This window comes from Dermacentor variabilis, chromosome 1 (genome assembly GCF_050947875.1).
Source record: "Dermacentor variabilis isolate Ectoservices chromosome 1, ASM5094787v1, whole genome shotgun sequence".
In the NCBI taxonomy this organism is placed as follows: Eukaryota; Metazoa; Arthropoda; class Arachnida; order Ixodida; family Ixodidae; genus Dermacentor; species Dermacentor variabilis.
The window spans coordinates 114,060,202-114,076,558 of record NC_134568.1 but is presented as its reverse complement, the minus strand read 5'-3'; the positions used below and the strand labels follow the sequence as shown (position 1 = coordinate 114,076,558).

The 16,357-nt window shown below is 49.6% G+C and overlaps 1 protein-coding gene across 1 annotated transcript in view; it reads left to right on the top strand.

Annotated features, from left to right (window-relative positions):
- Nucleotides 1–1,840: 1,840 nt before the first annotated feature.
- LOC142583188 (clotting factor B-like) overlaps nt 1,841–16,357 on the top strand; it is a 55,807-nt gene continuing 41,290 nt past the window's right edge. The window contains exon 1 of the mRNA XM_075693545.1: nt 1,841–2,489. Coding sequence (XP_075549660.1) covers nt 2,429–2,489 — 61 coding nt within the window. The 5' untranslated portion in view covers nt 1,841–2,428. The remainder of the gene's footprint in view (nt 2,490–16,357) is intronic.

Here is a 16,357-nt window from a genome sequence, read left to right as displayed (position 1 = left end):
AGTTTCTTAATTGTTTACTAAAATTCAGCGCAGTACTCGATATCTTATGAAGTGAAGCGCGAGCCAGTCATAAGCGATCCTCCGCTTCTCTTCCACTCTTCCATGCAGTATATAAACGCTATAGTACCTCCAAGAAACAGCTTAAACCAACATTTAACGCCGCTTTCAGGCGTCTCAAACGAAGTAACTGCTCGACGCGCGTTCGACAGAAAAGAGACAGATTAGGCGAGCGAGGCGGAGACTACAGATGGGAGCAGGACGGGCGAAATCTGTCATGCACCTACTTCCACGTGCAGTTCTATAAGTGCACGCTACTTGACGGGCGGCACCGCGGCCTGGGAGGCACTGAAATTAAAGTGCTTTCTCACAGAGGCGCGTATGCGCTGCGCGTGTAAGAACGCGCGCACGCCATGCACTTCTCAAGTTTATCCAGTGGCCGTATTATATGCAAGGCTTTTTTTTTTTTGGTCGATACTATTTGTTCCTTATCACCGGTCGCAGTGAGTGGCCGATACTGGCGGTAACAAAGGAGTGGCGTTACGCCAGCCAATGACGAAGGACAAAAGGAATAGAAAATTAAAAGAATCGTTACATAATGTGTGGCTCCAGGAATAGGACCATATCACGCACAGTGTCCACACGTAGTCAAAAACGCGTTTTTGACTACGTGTGGACTTAATTTTAATCGAATAAACGTGGATTAATAACGACTAAAAATATTGCACGAGTGAAATATTCATGCGTACGCTTGGCTTAATGTAGTGCCTTTTTAGTACTTTTCTTTTTCTTCAAAGAACAACGCAAAATAAATCGGTGCACTGAATTTCACGGTCTTTTCGATAGCTGAATGAAGGCTTTCTCATTGAACTCGGCACTCGCTGCCTATCATGTCTGTCGCTCACCTAAATGCGGTAGTGCGGCAGTGCAGCAGCAAGCCGCTCAGCGTGATGTCATTTTCGTTTGGTTTATTTTCAGTATAGACAGATAGTCATCGTATGAGCTACGACTCAGGCGCACCAGAAATGAGTGAGCGGAAGCGCACAGTGGGTAGCCAATACAGCAGGGAACACGCGCTGAGAGGAAATATTCAAGAGGCTGTGGTATGCCTTTCATAAATAATGCAGTAGCAGCCAGTGCACGATGAGTCGTCGGCCTGCCTTTGTATCCTGACAGGTTCGAAGAAGTGCTTTATATGAACCGTGCCTGGCACTGGCAAAACAACGCTCGCATCGAGTCCACGCACCGGGTTCTCATGACGATATTTCACTCCGATTCTACGTGCACGACAGCCTTGCCATTCCGCAAAGCGATAAAGCTATGGAACGATAGCTTCCTGTTAAGTCACGAAACAAATAGACGCACGATCGCAAAGGCGTCACCTACTGTTTTGTAAACACGGGGGCATAGCGGAGGTGCATTTCCAGCGATCACTCATCCTTGCCGGAGAGGAGGATCATCAAAGCGACCGTTGCACGTGCTGCCGTGCGCGAACGTGCTAGCGTCCAGGCGGAACTGTTTCTGGAGCGCGCAGCGTCGGTTGTTTGCCGAGGCGCGACCGCTGCGTAAGCACCAGCGCGGACCGCTAAAAACCGGCGCGTTCCGAGAAGGCTTTCGGCGAGGCCGGCGTAGCGCAGGTGACAACGCGCTTCCACCTCGGCGCAGCACGTCAACGCACCTTGCGGCATCCGACGCGCGTCCACCGCTCCCAGGCAGCGCACTTCCTGAAGCGCCTTCTTCGGATGGGCCTTCGCAAGCTGGCCGCGAGGGCTCGAAGAACTGTTCGGTGAGCGCCGAGCAACATCCGTGGGAACACAATGCGAACCGCTGCCTCTCCAACCACAGCCCGATAAGAGAACGCGCTTCCTTGCGCCGCGCACGTCAGCAAAGGCGTACAAACAGTTCAAGCTGGCCGGGAAGAGCAGCGGCGGCGGCGTCGACGACGACGTGAGCCGCGACGTCAGCGGCGTAGCGCTCGCACCCGGAAGCCACCGTCGCGGGAAAGTTTGAAAAAGGGGTGCGCGCGATAAGCGGTAGCAAGAAAGCGTCGCCGTTCGTTCCAAGCGCCAGTGTCACATCGCCTACGGAACCGTGCGGAGTGTATCGAGCCTCCTGGGGCATCTACGTAGCCGCTGCGCGTGTTTTTTCCCCGCGCCGATTTTGAGCCCTCCCTCCGCCCGTGCCGAGGAGAGGAGTCGCAGAACAGAGAAGTGCGCCGAACCCGAGCAGCGCGCGGGTAATTTTCGACAGGAAGGGAGAGGGACCGACACGCGAGAGGAGAGCGCACGGACGGCCGCTGTCCGGAGTCCCACCGAAACGTCAGTCGCACAGAGGCAGCGGTCAGGCTCGGACTTGTGCGCCCCCCCGGGTCGTCGTGCCAGCGAGTCGGCCTCTGCAGCCTCCTTTGGACGAGCACGCCGCCGTGACCACGATGCGCGGAGGCGCCGGAGCAACCATCATCCTCCTGCTGCTGCGACTCGCCGTCGCCCAAGGTCAGTCTGCCCGAGAGCCTTTTCTCTCGACCGGGGCTTTAAGACTGCGGGTCGCGCGATCGCCACGGTCTCTCACCTCTGCACTTGGGCACAGGTGGGAAGAGTGCTGGCGCGGGAGTGTGTGTGTGTGGAGGGGAGGGGGGGCGCTTATGCGACCATGGCCACATGGCTGAGCATCCCCTAGTGAATACGCCTATTCTCTTGCCTGACTGAGCTTATCATTTCAGTTCACTTCTAGCCACTGTGGCTCGGTGGTTAAGACGTTCCACTGCTGAGAACGAGGTCGCGGGTTCGATTAGCCGCTGCGGAGGCTGCATTCATATTGGGGCGCGATTATTGTGTGCTGATATTTTGAATAACATCAAAAAACGCCATGTTGACCAAAACTAATTTGAAGCCCTCTTCCACGGCGTCTCTCATATGGCTGGTACGTGTTGCTTCCGGACCCTAAGTCCTACCACTTCTTACTATTTATAGTACTTCTTGATTTCCATCAAGAATATTCATTAGACTTAGTCAAAAGTTGCATGATAGTTCATCTGATCAGGATAACTTAAAAATTACGTCTTTCACCAAAGACACGGTCAACATACAAAGTGATGCTTGCTAATATTTCTCTCATCGTGTGGTTAACCTACAAATCGAGGTCACTTTAAAGAAAATGTACACACTGAGTTGATTTTGACATAACGAAACAATTGAGCTTTAGTGCCGTTGTTACCACGGTCGCGCAAATTAAAACTTGCCTGCAGAATTCACACAGAGGCCGTGGATCACATGCATTTAGGCACCTCCTAACTGACCCAGCGGTGCAAGTTCATGCTCTCATCGGCGTCGTTCGCGCAGATTATTTTCCATTTCGCTAAATAATTAATGCGGGTATAGACACTGGCAGCTCTGTGTCGGTAATGCGAACTTTCAGGCGTGTTATCTTTAGCATCATTTCTTGTCTTGTGTGTTCAGCTCGCTGAATACCACAGGAAAAAACGATTTCGCATCAGCGTGGGCAGCACCATGCATACTCGGTCCCTGACGCCTAGTTCTTCCGCAATACCATGGATCTGGACCCGTAGTCACAAAAAGCTCTTACGCCAAAATCGTTTGTAAGAGAAACATTTCGACCAATTCTGATGTTGGACATTATTATTAGCGAAGACGGCCATCCAATGACAAAGAGCGCTTACGAGCGAAGAGCTTTGTGAATTCTGTCCCTGTAGCTTTCAGCCCGCACCAGCACAGCCACTCATTGATTCAAATTCACAAAACTCTTCATTCGCAACTGCATGCTCTTTGCCACTGGATGGCCGCCTTCGCTGATACCTCCAGCATCAGGATTTGCTGGAATTAGCTCTGACGAAGAGCTCGAGCGTAAGAGGCTTTTGTGAATACGAGTCATTATCTTTCTGGCACTTTTTCTATTCAAAGAATAGTGCCGTCTCACAGAAGCACTAACTAGTGACATCATCATCAGCCTGGCTTTCGCCCACTGCAGGGCAAAGGCCTCTCTCATACTTCTCCAACTACCCCGGTCATCACCACCGTCACTAACTAGTGACGGTGGTGCCTTATTCAATTAGGAAGTTCTTTTTTCTGCGTAATTTTTCCACGCCGCTAAACTATGCTTGTTGTTCGCTCGTACGGAGCGCGAGAGATCCGCCATGGCCACATTTCTCGGTATGGCTGTTTGGACAGTTGAATGCAGCTCCATAAGTCACGCACGGCAACTTAGTGGGCTTCGCCTTTGAATATTTATCGTCTTCGGAAAGCCCATATGACAGAGCGTTTCTCTTTATAGTATAGTTTGCCTCCCTTTACGCGGTCGTTACTCACCGTGTTAGGAGCCATGGCACTCGTCGAATGAAAAATTATACCGGTCTATATACAGAAGCTGGAAGAGCGGCTGCCAGCTTAGATCTGACATTTGTATATCGGACGATGGAGGTTCAGACCAGTTTCGGTGAACGTGCAACTAAAGGGCCGCGCAATGGAGTTTCTAGTGTCGTTGCATATTTCTTGTTAACAGGAAGAATTGTCGAGCGCAGCGTTGAAGGATATTATGAAGCCTTGCACGGAATATTCAGCTAGGGGTGCTGCTTTGTGCGTTATGCGTTCAAGGGGCGTAAAAAAGGGCGAGTGCCAACGCTCTTAAAAAGTGACTCCGCGCAGTTGGCAAAGGAGGGGCGTGTAGGGTGTTTCCCAAGTAGACCACACTTAGGATATTTCGCAATCGTTTAACGGGTAAGATTTAATTGTGGTATACAAAAGATACGGCCCGCTTGTACATTAACTACAAGAGCGAAAACAGCTGCTGCTGTAGCAGTTATGCCAGAAAAGATGCTTGTTGCGGAGCGTCAGTTTATTCGTTTATACGAAGAATTGATTATGATAACGAGCTCGTCGCTTCGGAAGCGTGTTGTAAGAAACTATATATATATATATATATATATATATATCCGCGTCCCAACCGGCTGCATGATTGGCTCTGAGGCATGAGGCTTAGTGCGGTCGCAACTAATGCGCCTTTTAACGCAAATGGAAATCATATGGTGTTTGCATTTCGTCTTTATCAAAATGTGGCGGCCTTGACCAGCTGTTCAAGTGAATAAGCGCGGGATGCGGCGTATTCGCGTTGTGCTTCATGTTGGCGATACGGTAATTCTTTTTTTCTTCCGATATTCGTTCTTTTTCTTGTTACTGTAACCGCACATAGCTCCCACTGCGCTTGTACGCCACTAGGGGCTCAAAGACAAAGAGAGAGAGAGAGAAAAAAAAGTGGGATAGGTTGCAGGAGATGCATATGTGGGCTCTACTACATGCATACAGAACGCCACAAGGTGCTCTTAGTCAGTGGATGAACATAGATGTTGTCAAAAACTGGTGGTGATTGATGAAAAAAGCATATATATATATATATATATATATATACACTAGCGCTTCCGTACCCTACAGAGTAATCATTAAACATTAAGGCACTTCGTCTGAAAGTCTTTGTATCGTTCATTTTGCACACTAAATTATGGGATATAGGCCCCGCATTCGCAAAGTAGTTCGCAGGCTTACAAACGGGGGCCTTTATCATCATCATCATCATCATCATCCTGGTTACGCCCACTGCAGGGCAAAGGCCTCTCCCATACTTCTCCAACTACCCCGGTCATGTACTAATTGTGGCCATGTTGTCCCTGCAAACTTCTTAATCTCATCCGTCCACCTAACTTTCTGCCGCTATCTGCTACGCTTCCCTTCCCTTGGAATCCATTCGGTAACTCTTAGTGACCATCGGTTATCTTCGCTCCTCATTACGTGTCCTGCCCACGCCCCCATTTCTTTTTCTTGATTTCAACTAAGATATCATTAACTCGCGTTTGTTCCCTCACCCAATCTGCCCTTTTCTTATCCCTTAACGTTACACCTATCATTCTTCCTTCCATAGGCCTTTATATTTCAGCCGTATATATATATATATATATATATATATATATATATATATATATATATATATATATATATATATATATATATATATATATATATATTTTCTTTTTTCAGTAAAATAAACAAAAGGATAAGAAATTTGAAGGGAATGTGCCGGAGCACTATGGATGAGCTCCGTGATGAATTTTTTTCTCGCTATCTGGCCATGCGAGAAAAAAAGCTCCAGTTACGTGAAAATGCTATAGTTTAGCACCCCTGCCCTGTAGCCTCACAGAGACGTACCTTCAACAACCAAATTTCAAGGTCGCCATTCGCTCTCACTCAGAAAAAATGAAAGACAAGCAGAAGAGAGACGACATTATTCTTCCTTCCTTCATTTCTTTCGTTCCTTTATACATACATACATACATACATACATACATACATACATACATACATTCATTTATATACACACATATATATATATATATATATATATATATATATATATATATATATATATATATATATATATATATATATATATATATATATATATATATATCCATGCGCTTCTCTCTCGTCAACTTCGTACATTACTAGGAATTCAGGCGTGCAACTAGTGCTCTCTCTGCTTTGGTCGGTATCAAACCGGAGGTGCGTAATGTCAACCTCCCTGCCTTTCCTTGCGTCTCTCTCTTGGCGAACAATGCCGCCACCAAATGACATCAAAGTTCACGCTTCGCTGTTTGAAAAAAAAAAGAAACAAGAACAAAGCACAACGAAATAATGTTTTTTCTAACGGCACTGCAGGCCCGTCTTTGTTCTTCTGTGTTACGTGCAAGGTCTCTCTCTTTTCCTTTTTGCTTTGTTCGTGTTGTATCGAAGCACTGATGATCTCTCTGCAGTCACTGTTGATGGATACCCATTCTTCCTGGTGTATACTACGTTCGGTTGTGCTTAGTGTCAGAGAGAGAGAGAGAGAGAGAGAGAGAGAGAGAGAGAGAGAGGACGTAATATTATCCACCGCTCCGTGAGGAACGCAGCAATGCGACTGCTCACGCGCGCATCATTGGAGACATCCGAAGCGGGTTCACGCCGCCGTCACCCCACAATGCTGCCCTCCAATCTCGGTCCTCGGCGAAAGGGTCAATGATACCCGTCTGCGCCGCGCGACGCGGCCTCAGCCTACACCGGAACGGATCCTCAGTGTTCTCTGGGGAACTGACCGGCCGCCCGACTCATCTGCAGAAGCAAAAGAAACAGGCCCTGCGGCGACTTGTCTCGTCGTGGTCAGCGTTTCTTCCTCCTATACAGCCGCTGCTATCAGGTGTTTCTATCTGGCTTGTTCGTGGCGCGTGAAGAGCGCAAGGAAGAAAAAGGCAAATGACATGTTTTGAAAAGCAACAACACGCAAACACTGGGAAAATAGGGGATCCGCCTTTGAAAGGAGGAGGGGGGGGGTGAGGGGAGATGGTTTGAATGTTGGGTTGGAAGCAGAGAAGTTGTGCGCTCGTTGTTGACTCTCGCTACGGATGACGGTTACCTGCATAGCACGATATCGGTCGTAACCACATGTACTTAAATAGACGTGGGTGTTTTCTCACAGCCCCTATAGATATACAGGTTGATGGATGAAACGATGCACACAACAAACACCGACGCGTCCGCACACAAAAAATTGGAGGACGCTTAAGCTTCCCCTTTAAGAATGGAACTCGATAGCATTCAAGGACCCCTGACTGTAGTTTATTTGACCGTAATGTTTACCAAAAGAACACTGGCAGCGAACGCTATGCACGAAGGCGAGCTTTCTGGTAGGAACGTGGCCTCTTGTGTAGGCCGATCCCGGTGATAGTGCACAGTCCACGGAGCAAGAAACATTTAGGAGTGGAAACTCCGCTGTTTGCGGCGACCAGAAGAAGTCACATGCCCGCGGAGCCGTTATCGTGCTGGCGGCGCCTGGCGGCCTGGAAAGAAATTACCGCCGTTGAGAGCGCGCCGAAGCCGCCTGCCCGGGCGCTGCATTTTCTTTTTTTCGCTGCGGCTTCTACGACGCGCCGCATGGCGCCGCCACTGTATAAGGTCCCGTCGGCGCATACAACAATTGTGACCTTATCTGGTCGCCCGCGCTGACGGGAGTTTCACCTCCTAAATGTCTTACTCCGTGGCACAGTTACGCCAAAATATTTACATCATTTTCAGGTTTATGTTGTTGTTCGACACTTAATATTTCAGTCTGAGAATATTGAACATAAAAGGCACGCGTTGTCGGTGTTTCGTTTCATGACCATTGTTTGTAGGATGCCATTCTCAAAATTTTGAGGAATAAGTTCGTCAAGAATGTAAGACAAGGTGTGATCAACTTTAATGATATAATGGTGTGGCAATGTAACCCGCATGCCATATCGCAAGGGTGGCATATACATATACCTAAATATGTGCGGAAATTTTCGCTCACGGACATCACAGACAACTACGCCGAAAGCGGTGCCGGACGCCGACACCGGAATTTCTGCGACACGGGGCCCTTAACGCTCTCGCGTTAAAACTATCCAGAAGGTCTCATCAGGACTCTACACCAGCAAAACCTCTCAAAAATAGTCGTTAATTTTGAATCCCCTGCGTATATATTTTGTAAGGTGAACTTAATGTAACTTAAGAGTCAATTTGTACAGAAGCTAAGTCGTTAAGAAAGCAAGATGTTTCCTATACTGATATCACCAAGTGAAGCGTCAATGGACATGGCTAGCAACGCAGTATGCTGAAACGAAGCTTGGAGTAGAAGTGTTGGCAGCGACGTATCGAGAGCTCGTGCTTGATGGAAATGTATTAGAGCAACTAGTGCACTTCGATTGACCGCGCGTAGGCTGCACAGCTACTCAATAGGCGTCGCTGGTGGTCATGTGACTTCCACGCCTACGCAACACGGTGTGATAACGGCAATGCATGCGCGTCAAACTAGAAATCGCTAATGTTTTAATGACGCTAGTCACACTTCCATACTCTGGGAGTCAATAAAGCTGTGTTACGCCAGCGCGCTACCAGTGAGCGGTAGAGATATAGCCAACCCAAGTGGCTTGTTCATGTCATAGGACCCTTGCGTGCCCAAGCAGCAGCGTCGGCTGTGTTGCGCATGCGTAGAAACAAAACTCTGCTTGAACCCTGTTGCATGCATGCATGCATGCAAACTTGAAAATAATATTTCCTAACTTCTGCTTACATGTAGCCGTCTTACAATGCTTAGTGACGTGTAAGTCTTGTCTTACCGAAAACGCTATATATGACGTGCTGTTAGAGGGACTGATCGAGTTCTGGATTCATAAAGCCGTTAGTGTTGGGGACACTCTGGACGCCGGCAACTCGTGGCAGTGAGCAAAATGATGTCGAAAAGCCTGGCTATTGGCGGCGAGGAGTTACGGAGTCGCCATCTATCGGAAGCGCCTCGCTGGCGTAGTATGAGGGATCATGCGGCGCGCTCCTCATAGGTTTTGCTGTCAGCGCTCACTGAAAACACCACACGCGAGTTCTCCCGGACATTTCTATAAGTACTTTTGAAACGAGAGAAGTTTCTTACTGTCTAAATAATAATTTTGGGCAAACTGAAAGCACACAATCGTTTACAGACGCTATCTCCTTACCGAATACGTACAGTGAACGCCACTGCGCGCGGTCGCCGCGATGGAGTCTCCCGAACCGGCTTCTTGCGTGAAAGGCAGGTAAACGCTGAGAGCAAACTATGTGAAATATGTTCTTATAGTGTTTGTATAACTAAATGAAGCGTAATAGAACGAAGCCTCAATGCAGCGATCGCGCAGATTCGCAGCGACCGACTGCGCGTCTGCATGCTTGTCCGCGCACTGTTTCGCTTTCTCCGCGCACGCGTTTTCGCACCGTGCCATGAGCTTTAGGCCGCAGAATATGAGCATTTGACAGTATACAAGCAACCATTGTTGCGTGGGCGCTATCAGAGCTGTTCAAAAATAATTTCATTGTAGAGACTTCGACGCCTACGGGGGCTCTGATGTCCCGTCGCGACGATTCAATCTTTTTTTCTTCTAAATTCTTTGACTTTTCAATATTATTTCTCGAGTTGCGTCACACTGTATGTTTATCGGTGTTCTCAGCGTGCAATTTCCCGCTGCTCCTTTTTTGTAATCCAGTGCATTAATTCATAACACAAACATGACCATATGCCATGCTTTTTTTAAATGTGCTTCTTACCGCTGCCTTTCCACTCCACTGAACTTGCGAGCATCTATAGCATCGACAAGTTCATAGACCAAACCGTCATGACATTAGTCGGGCAGCGGACTCGGGCGAGCGTCTCAGTGCGCGTTTTCAGAATATCGCAGACCGGGCGACGTAGCAGAAATCTTCCTCGCGTCTGTGCTTCCTGCATACCCGAGTTGTAGCCGATGTCTGTTTGCCGGTTTTATGTTTCGCGAGCCAAGCTTCACGCAGCTTCTTGTCCTGCGGCTACGTGTGAATAAGGCTGACACCGGGCTCCGTTGCGTACGTCCGGCACTGCGGCACCGAGCAGTAGCCTATCATGTTGCGCGCCTTCAAAGGCAGCCACTACCTATTGTAGTGCTTTGAAGCGTTGTAAAGGAGACACTCGAAGCGGGAAAATTTCACCACTAAATGAGGACCGCAGCGTACGAGGGAATTTAAACTCGTTTTCAGCTCGCTTCGGCGCTCCCGAAGCAGCCGACGCGGCCGCTATGTCCAAGTGATCCCTCCTAGCACGTCACGCCGACGGTGGCGCCAGCTTTTCCAGTGGTGGAGCTCGAGGCCAATAATGACAAAAAGTTGTTAAATAAATTATTTTTGTCAATCTTCCCAGATGCCTACAATTTGTAGTTGCCATTATGATATTCTTCTTAGATGCACTTGTCAGAAAATTGGAAACATTGTTGCTTTCTGTCTGACGCTACGCATAATTCGTTCAGAAAAGAACGTGGACGGGAAGGCAGCTGCAGGCCTCGTGCGGTTTTACCTCAGTTTGACTTGGCTGCTGCCGCGGCGGTTCCATAAGATAAGCAAATAGGTAGCCAGGCCGTAACACGCAGTTCCGCCACGGAATGCCTATCCTTGCGAAGAATAAGCTGGTGCTGACTTAAGGCTTGCCAAGCGTGTTTTGTCGTTTGTGTGCAACGCGATAGTACGCTGCGCGGGATAATGTCTGGTTGGCTGGGACAAACTACGGCCAAAATGTTCCTCAGATCCGGATATCAGGAAGGGTGCCAGGAAAGGTTGCGACGGCCTCCCGAACCCACGCGTGTGCGATACGAGACGACTCTAGTGGAACCAACTGAGCTGCGACAGTCTCACTGTAGACCCCGTAATTTGCCTCTAGTCGTTTTCTGTGTGCATGCGCGTGCAACCTTGATGATAAATTGTGCACCACGGATGACAGTTGTATTGCAATGCGCTGGCACGAGCAATAAAATTTATCTTGTTTTCGCTGGTTGAGAGGCGCATCATCTTAAGAAGCAAGCGCTAGCTTATTTATTTACTTCTTGCCCTTCAGTTCGGTGGACTGAAAAGCAGCAGTGGGTGCAAAGACAGTTCCTCGGCATTTTTCTTTTGGATAAAGCAGCCCCAGGACGCTGAGAGAATAGGAATGCAAAGCACAGGCAAAAGACTGAGACTCCGAAGAGCGCAGAGTCCAATGAGTTATTTTCCTCGAAGACCCCGCGCGCGTTTCCGGCGGCGTGGCCCGCAAACTACTTCGCCAAACGCGCGCGCACCGCATAGTTAAGCCGCGGCAGATGCAACGAGGCAAAGCGTGTGCTTTGAAGTACTAGACGCGCGTTATCCATTACGGTGCCGTTGAAAAGTCACGCATTCGTGAGTTAATCGGGTATCTTTTGCGGCCATCTCCACCCCAAAGAGGTACTCAGCTTTACCTCATTTTTTTTTCGGGCAGTAACCAGAGGACTTCGACGAAGACTTCGCCGTGCGCTGCCCTCCTCGCGCGGGGCCAGTTCTTCGAACCTGGTTGAAGCGGCGGGCCTGTAGGGTGGGGAAGGGGGCTGGCGACCTTGCCGGTGGCGTTCAGCTGGAAGCCGCGCCGCTGGCCTTGAGAGAACTGGCGCCCTCTGCACGGGCTCAGGAAGCGACCAGGACGAAGCCATATAGGAACGGGCGCACCGCACCTATACACAAGCAGCGCACGCGTGCACGCGACTTGCGCCTCAGCGCTCTACGAAAGCCCCCTTTTCTTTACGCTATGCCCAGGTGCAGCGGCACCTTCCGCGGAAAGCCGCGAACGACTTCGCAGTAATTTCGTTTTGCGTTGGCGGCTATTCGCTTTCCGAGGATTTGAGCCGCGCTGCGCAACGTAGGACGAAAAAAAAAAAGATAAATTAGAAGTGAGTGTAACATTTCACGAGCCTTCGAACGTTGTACCGGTTATAGCTCTGCGACGTTCAGTGTGTGCCCACGTTTCGCGCGTCGGGTGCGCAAGGTGTCGGGTGCTTTGTACTCATTAGCCTCATATATTGTTTGTTGTTTCATGTTTTTCCCTATAATGTAATTCGCCGGGCCAAGAAATACTGCTGCGAAGATTATCCAAAATGGTTACCGTTTTCACTCTGTGTTGTCTTCTTTTTCGTTACTTCTCGGTTGAACGTTTACATATCGCCGGTTGGCGCCATCGAGCGCAAAAGGAGAAAACCTTCCAAGGACACCGTCCGTGTTTGCGAGCACCGTGCCCAGCTTATGGTGCTAAGCAATAAAGCTTGATGTTTGCTGACTTCGTTTTGACCTCTGTGAGCATACAGTGCGGCAGCAACATCGCGTCCTTGTTTTTCGGCCCTGCGTTACATGCGCGCGCGACCACTGCACTCGCCGTTGCTTGCGGCGACGCCCCTGCGACGACACTGAGCAGCATAGGCTCTAAACCAGGGGCCTTCAAACTACGGCCCGCCGCGGTCATCCGACTGGCTTGAGCACGGGACGTCTCCGATATACCTTGGGCTATTGCGCTTCTTCCTAGGAGTTCGCTTCACTGCAGCTAACATATCATGCCACGACGCCGCCTCTTCAGAGGCAGTGCCGACGAATGGACAAGAACGGCACCGAGAGCGGCGCTGCTGCGCCGGCGTTGAGAGCGCCGCATGCGAAGCAAAATTCCAATAGCGGGTGGTACCCCTCTCCCATCTCTCGTTCGCACCGCTTTGATTGCCTCCTGCACTGCGCGTGTTTGGGCACGTTTCGTGCCGCGCGCGGTGTGTGCCTACGTGTGTGCGCGTGGACATTTCATTCGAAGGGAGATTTACAGTCTGTTTCACATTTAGGGAAACTCGGAGCGCATTGCATCGCGATGCGGCGAGCGCTTGAGTCAGGAGGCGGCAGCATCTCGCGCAGCTGCTCGAGGGGCGGGATCTTGAACGGCGTCGTCTGCTACGGCGGCGCGCGCTGGCCGCATTGTCGGGAAGCGTTCTACTGTCAGTTGCAGGGCGCCGATCTCATGGTTACTGCGTGAAATGAGCCGGTATTCTTTACTAAGCGTTGTGCGACGCCCACTGATACGCCTCGAAGGTAAGTTCATCGCTGAAAGGTGCAGGGCAGTTATAGACGACGTACTGATTCCATACATTCTTGACGGCCCGTTTCTGGAAGGCGACTGTATATTCTAACGCGATAGGTTGCCGATCCACACTGCTCCTGTTGTGCAAGAACTGCCGGAAGAGCGCGCAGTCACTTTCTTGGAGTGGCCGCCTCAATCCCCGCGCCCACATCATTTAAAATGTCTGGGGCTCGTTGAAAGTATCACTGGCGCAACAGTCAGTCGCCCCCGAGGATAGGCTTCGATCCACCATTGTCAGCGACTGAGACGTGTTGCGAATGAAGACATCCCTGATCAAGTCATTCTACACTTCACTGCCTTCCACGATGAGCGCTGTCATCGCTGCCGCTGGGGACATGACGAGATACTAACTGAAGTTCCGAGCATGACGTGTCCGATTCACCGCCGGCGGGCAGGGTCTGCCTGGTGTAGTGAATGATTGTCGAGAAAAATCACTTCCGGCTCATTGTCTTAACCTAAAACATTTCTTTAATCGTATCCGTTTGTTTCATCGTGTTCGACCCCCATAGTTATCATTGTTGAGTGCTTTGTTTTGCTTTCGAGTCAAACAAAGACTGAGCACGTTCCGCGCACATCTTGGTGCGTCTTGTCACTGCTTATTACGGTAGCACACACAGTGAAGAAATATACGTGCACGCGCTCAGTACCCCGGCCTTTCGAAAGAACAAACCAAGCATGCTGTCAAAAGAAGTTTGTGGAACTCCATTATCGCCAATGCCTTCATTGCCTCGGAGTTTGGATTCGCACAACGTTTAGTAAAGAATATAAGCTCAGCTCCCGCAGTACCGATGAAATCGGTGCACTGCCCCTGACAGTAGCACGCTTCCCGACAATGCGGCCAGCGCGCGCCGCCGTAGCAGACGACGCAGATCACGACTCCGCCCCTCGAGCGTCTGCGCCTGCTCGAGCTGCTGCCACCGCACGACTCCATTGCTTGCCGCATCGCGATGCAATACGTTCCGAGTTTTCCCCTAAGTGTGAAACAGACTGTACACGCTTCTATTTACCTTTAAGAAGATCGATACGATTGACGATTATTTTTATGGCTGCAAAAGGGCAGCGTCTGTTTAACCGTGTTAGTGACGCTGAGCAGGTAATTGTTTTTTTTTTTTATTGCGATAAGGCTTGCCCTTAAGGCATAATTCTTGGACTGTATATGTGTATTATATGTGTGCTGTGAGGCCTGTGTTGTGTATGAATCGGAGCATTGTTTTGTGGAATCTTGTCATGTATCCAGCGGTCATAGCTGGTTGTCACACTGTAGCGGAGGCCGGCTTCCAGTAGGAGACGCGAGCGTTCCGATTGTAAACCCGTACATGTCCATATTAGGTGGTATGCATCTGATTCCACCACAGGAACGGAGCAGTATGGACACGTAGCACCCAGTGGTAAATGCGACCAGTTCCACCTTGAGACAACAGCCGGTGTAAGGGCCACCCCGGCCCGAAGCCTCCTAAGCACAACTTCCTCCGCCCTAGTAAGGTGAAGGGGGAGGGAGCAGACACACGGTGGGATAATTGTAAACGACATCGTATGTGCCGCTGGAAAAATCGTCAGCACATACGATGCGGCACATACGAGCTAAAGTCATTTTTGCAGTGTCTCACAATGTTTGCTACAAATCCGTGTTGTCTCTGATGGCGACAACGGACTTCCATCGACACTGCGCGGAAATAAAAAAATATATCGCTGCATAGCACAAGTACGACATGCGCACACAACTTTAACTAGTACGTCCCCTACAATATGGAATAGAGGCAGCAATGTAGACAGCTTGGCCATTTTTTAACAGTGCCCAAGAGACGGAAGTTGAAAGTATTAGTAATCATTCCTGCTTCAGCAATGCCGTCGCGACCAAGACGCGGGCGTGTATCGTCCAGTAAGTCGATCGAGCGATGCAGTGGTGAAGCGGGAATGAACTCCGGTCATGTTCAATGCATCGTGCATGTATTCAATTTCTCGGCACGCGTGAACTTCGGCCACTGCTAGCGCATACAACAGAAGTGGTTTCCATTTTTTGGCAGCGCACACACAAACGAAACACGAGAAAGAAGACAGGACAAGCGCTCGTCGAACAACTCAAAGTTTTTATATGAATAAAAGAATTATGTACCGAGTAATTATTAAATTCATGTGGGTTACATATAAAAACCGTCATACACTCAGGAGTGATTAATGAACGCGCTCGCTTCGTTTGCCAGTTGTTTACTTCACTCGGCGCACCGCAGTAATCCATGTCTGTCGTCTGCTTTTTTCGTACCATTTTCTTGTGGATCGGCAGAATTTCACTGGTGGCATCAACCCTTTCGTGTTTACATTGCTGTCGTGACGGTAAACAACGCAATAATAATTTCCGGTCATCCGAAGAGGCGCCGTCGCGAACACGAGACGTTTCGCGCGCAGCGCGAACTGAACGCGGGCACGACCGCGGCGGCGGAAACCTACACCCGTTGGAGATGAAATCGTTCCGCCAGGGGAGAAACGAGCGCTGGCGTCTAGGATGAAACTTGGCGTGCGGTCGTCCAATGCCCGATACAACCATCACGCGAGGAACACGTGAAACTGCGATTAGGCCGGTCCAGGTCAGAAGACGGGCTGAAGCTTTTTCGACTTCGCGCAAGCGCGCTGGGCTCAGCGAGCTTTCGCTAGCTATTCTCCCGAGAAACTACAGCATGTGGATAGCTATAGTATGGTATAAAGTTCCTTTCTTCACTCCACAGCATGAAGCAAACCTCGATTCACAGCGTACATGGTTCGTTAACAGGGAAGACCACCTTCAAAGACTTAGACGAGGCAGTGTCGGCGTTTAGCTTTTGGCGAGGCAAGCAGAAATATGTCACAAATTGTGGGGGAAAAT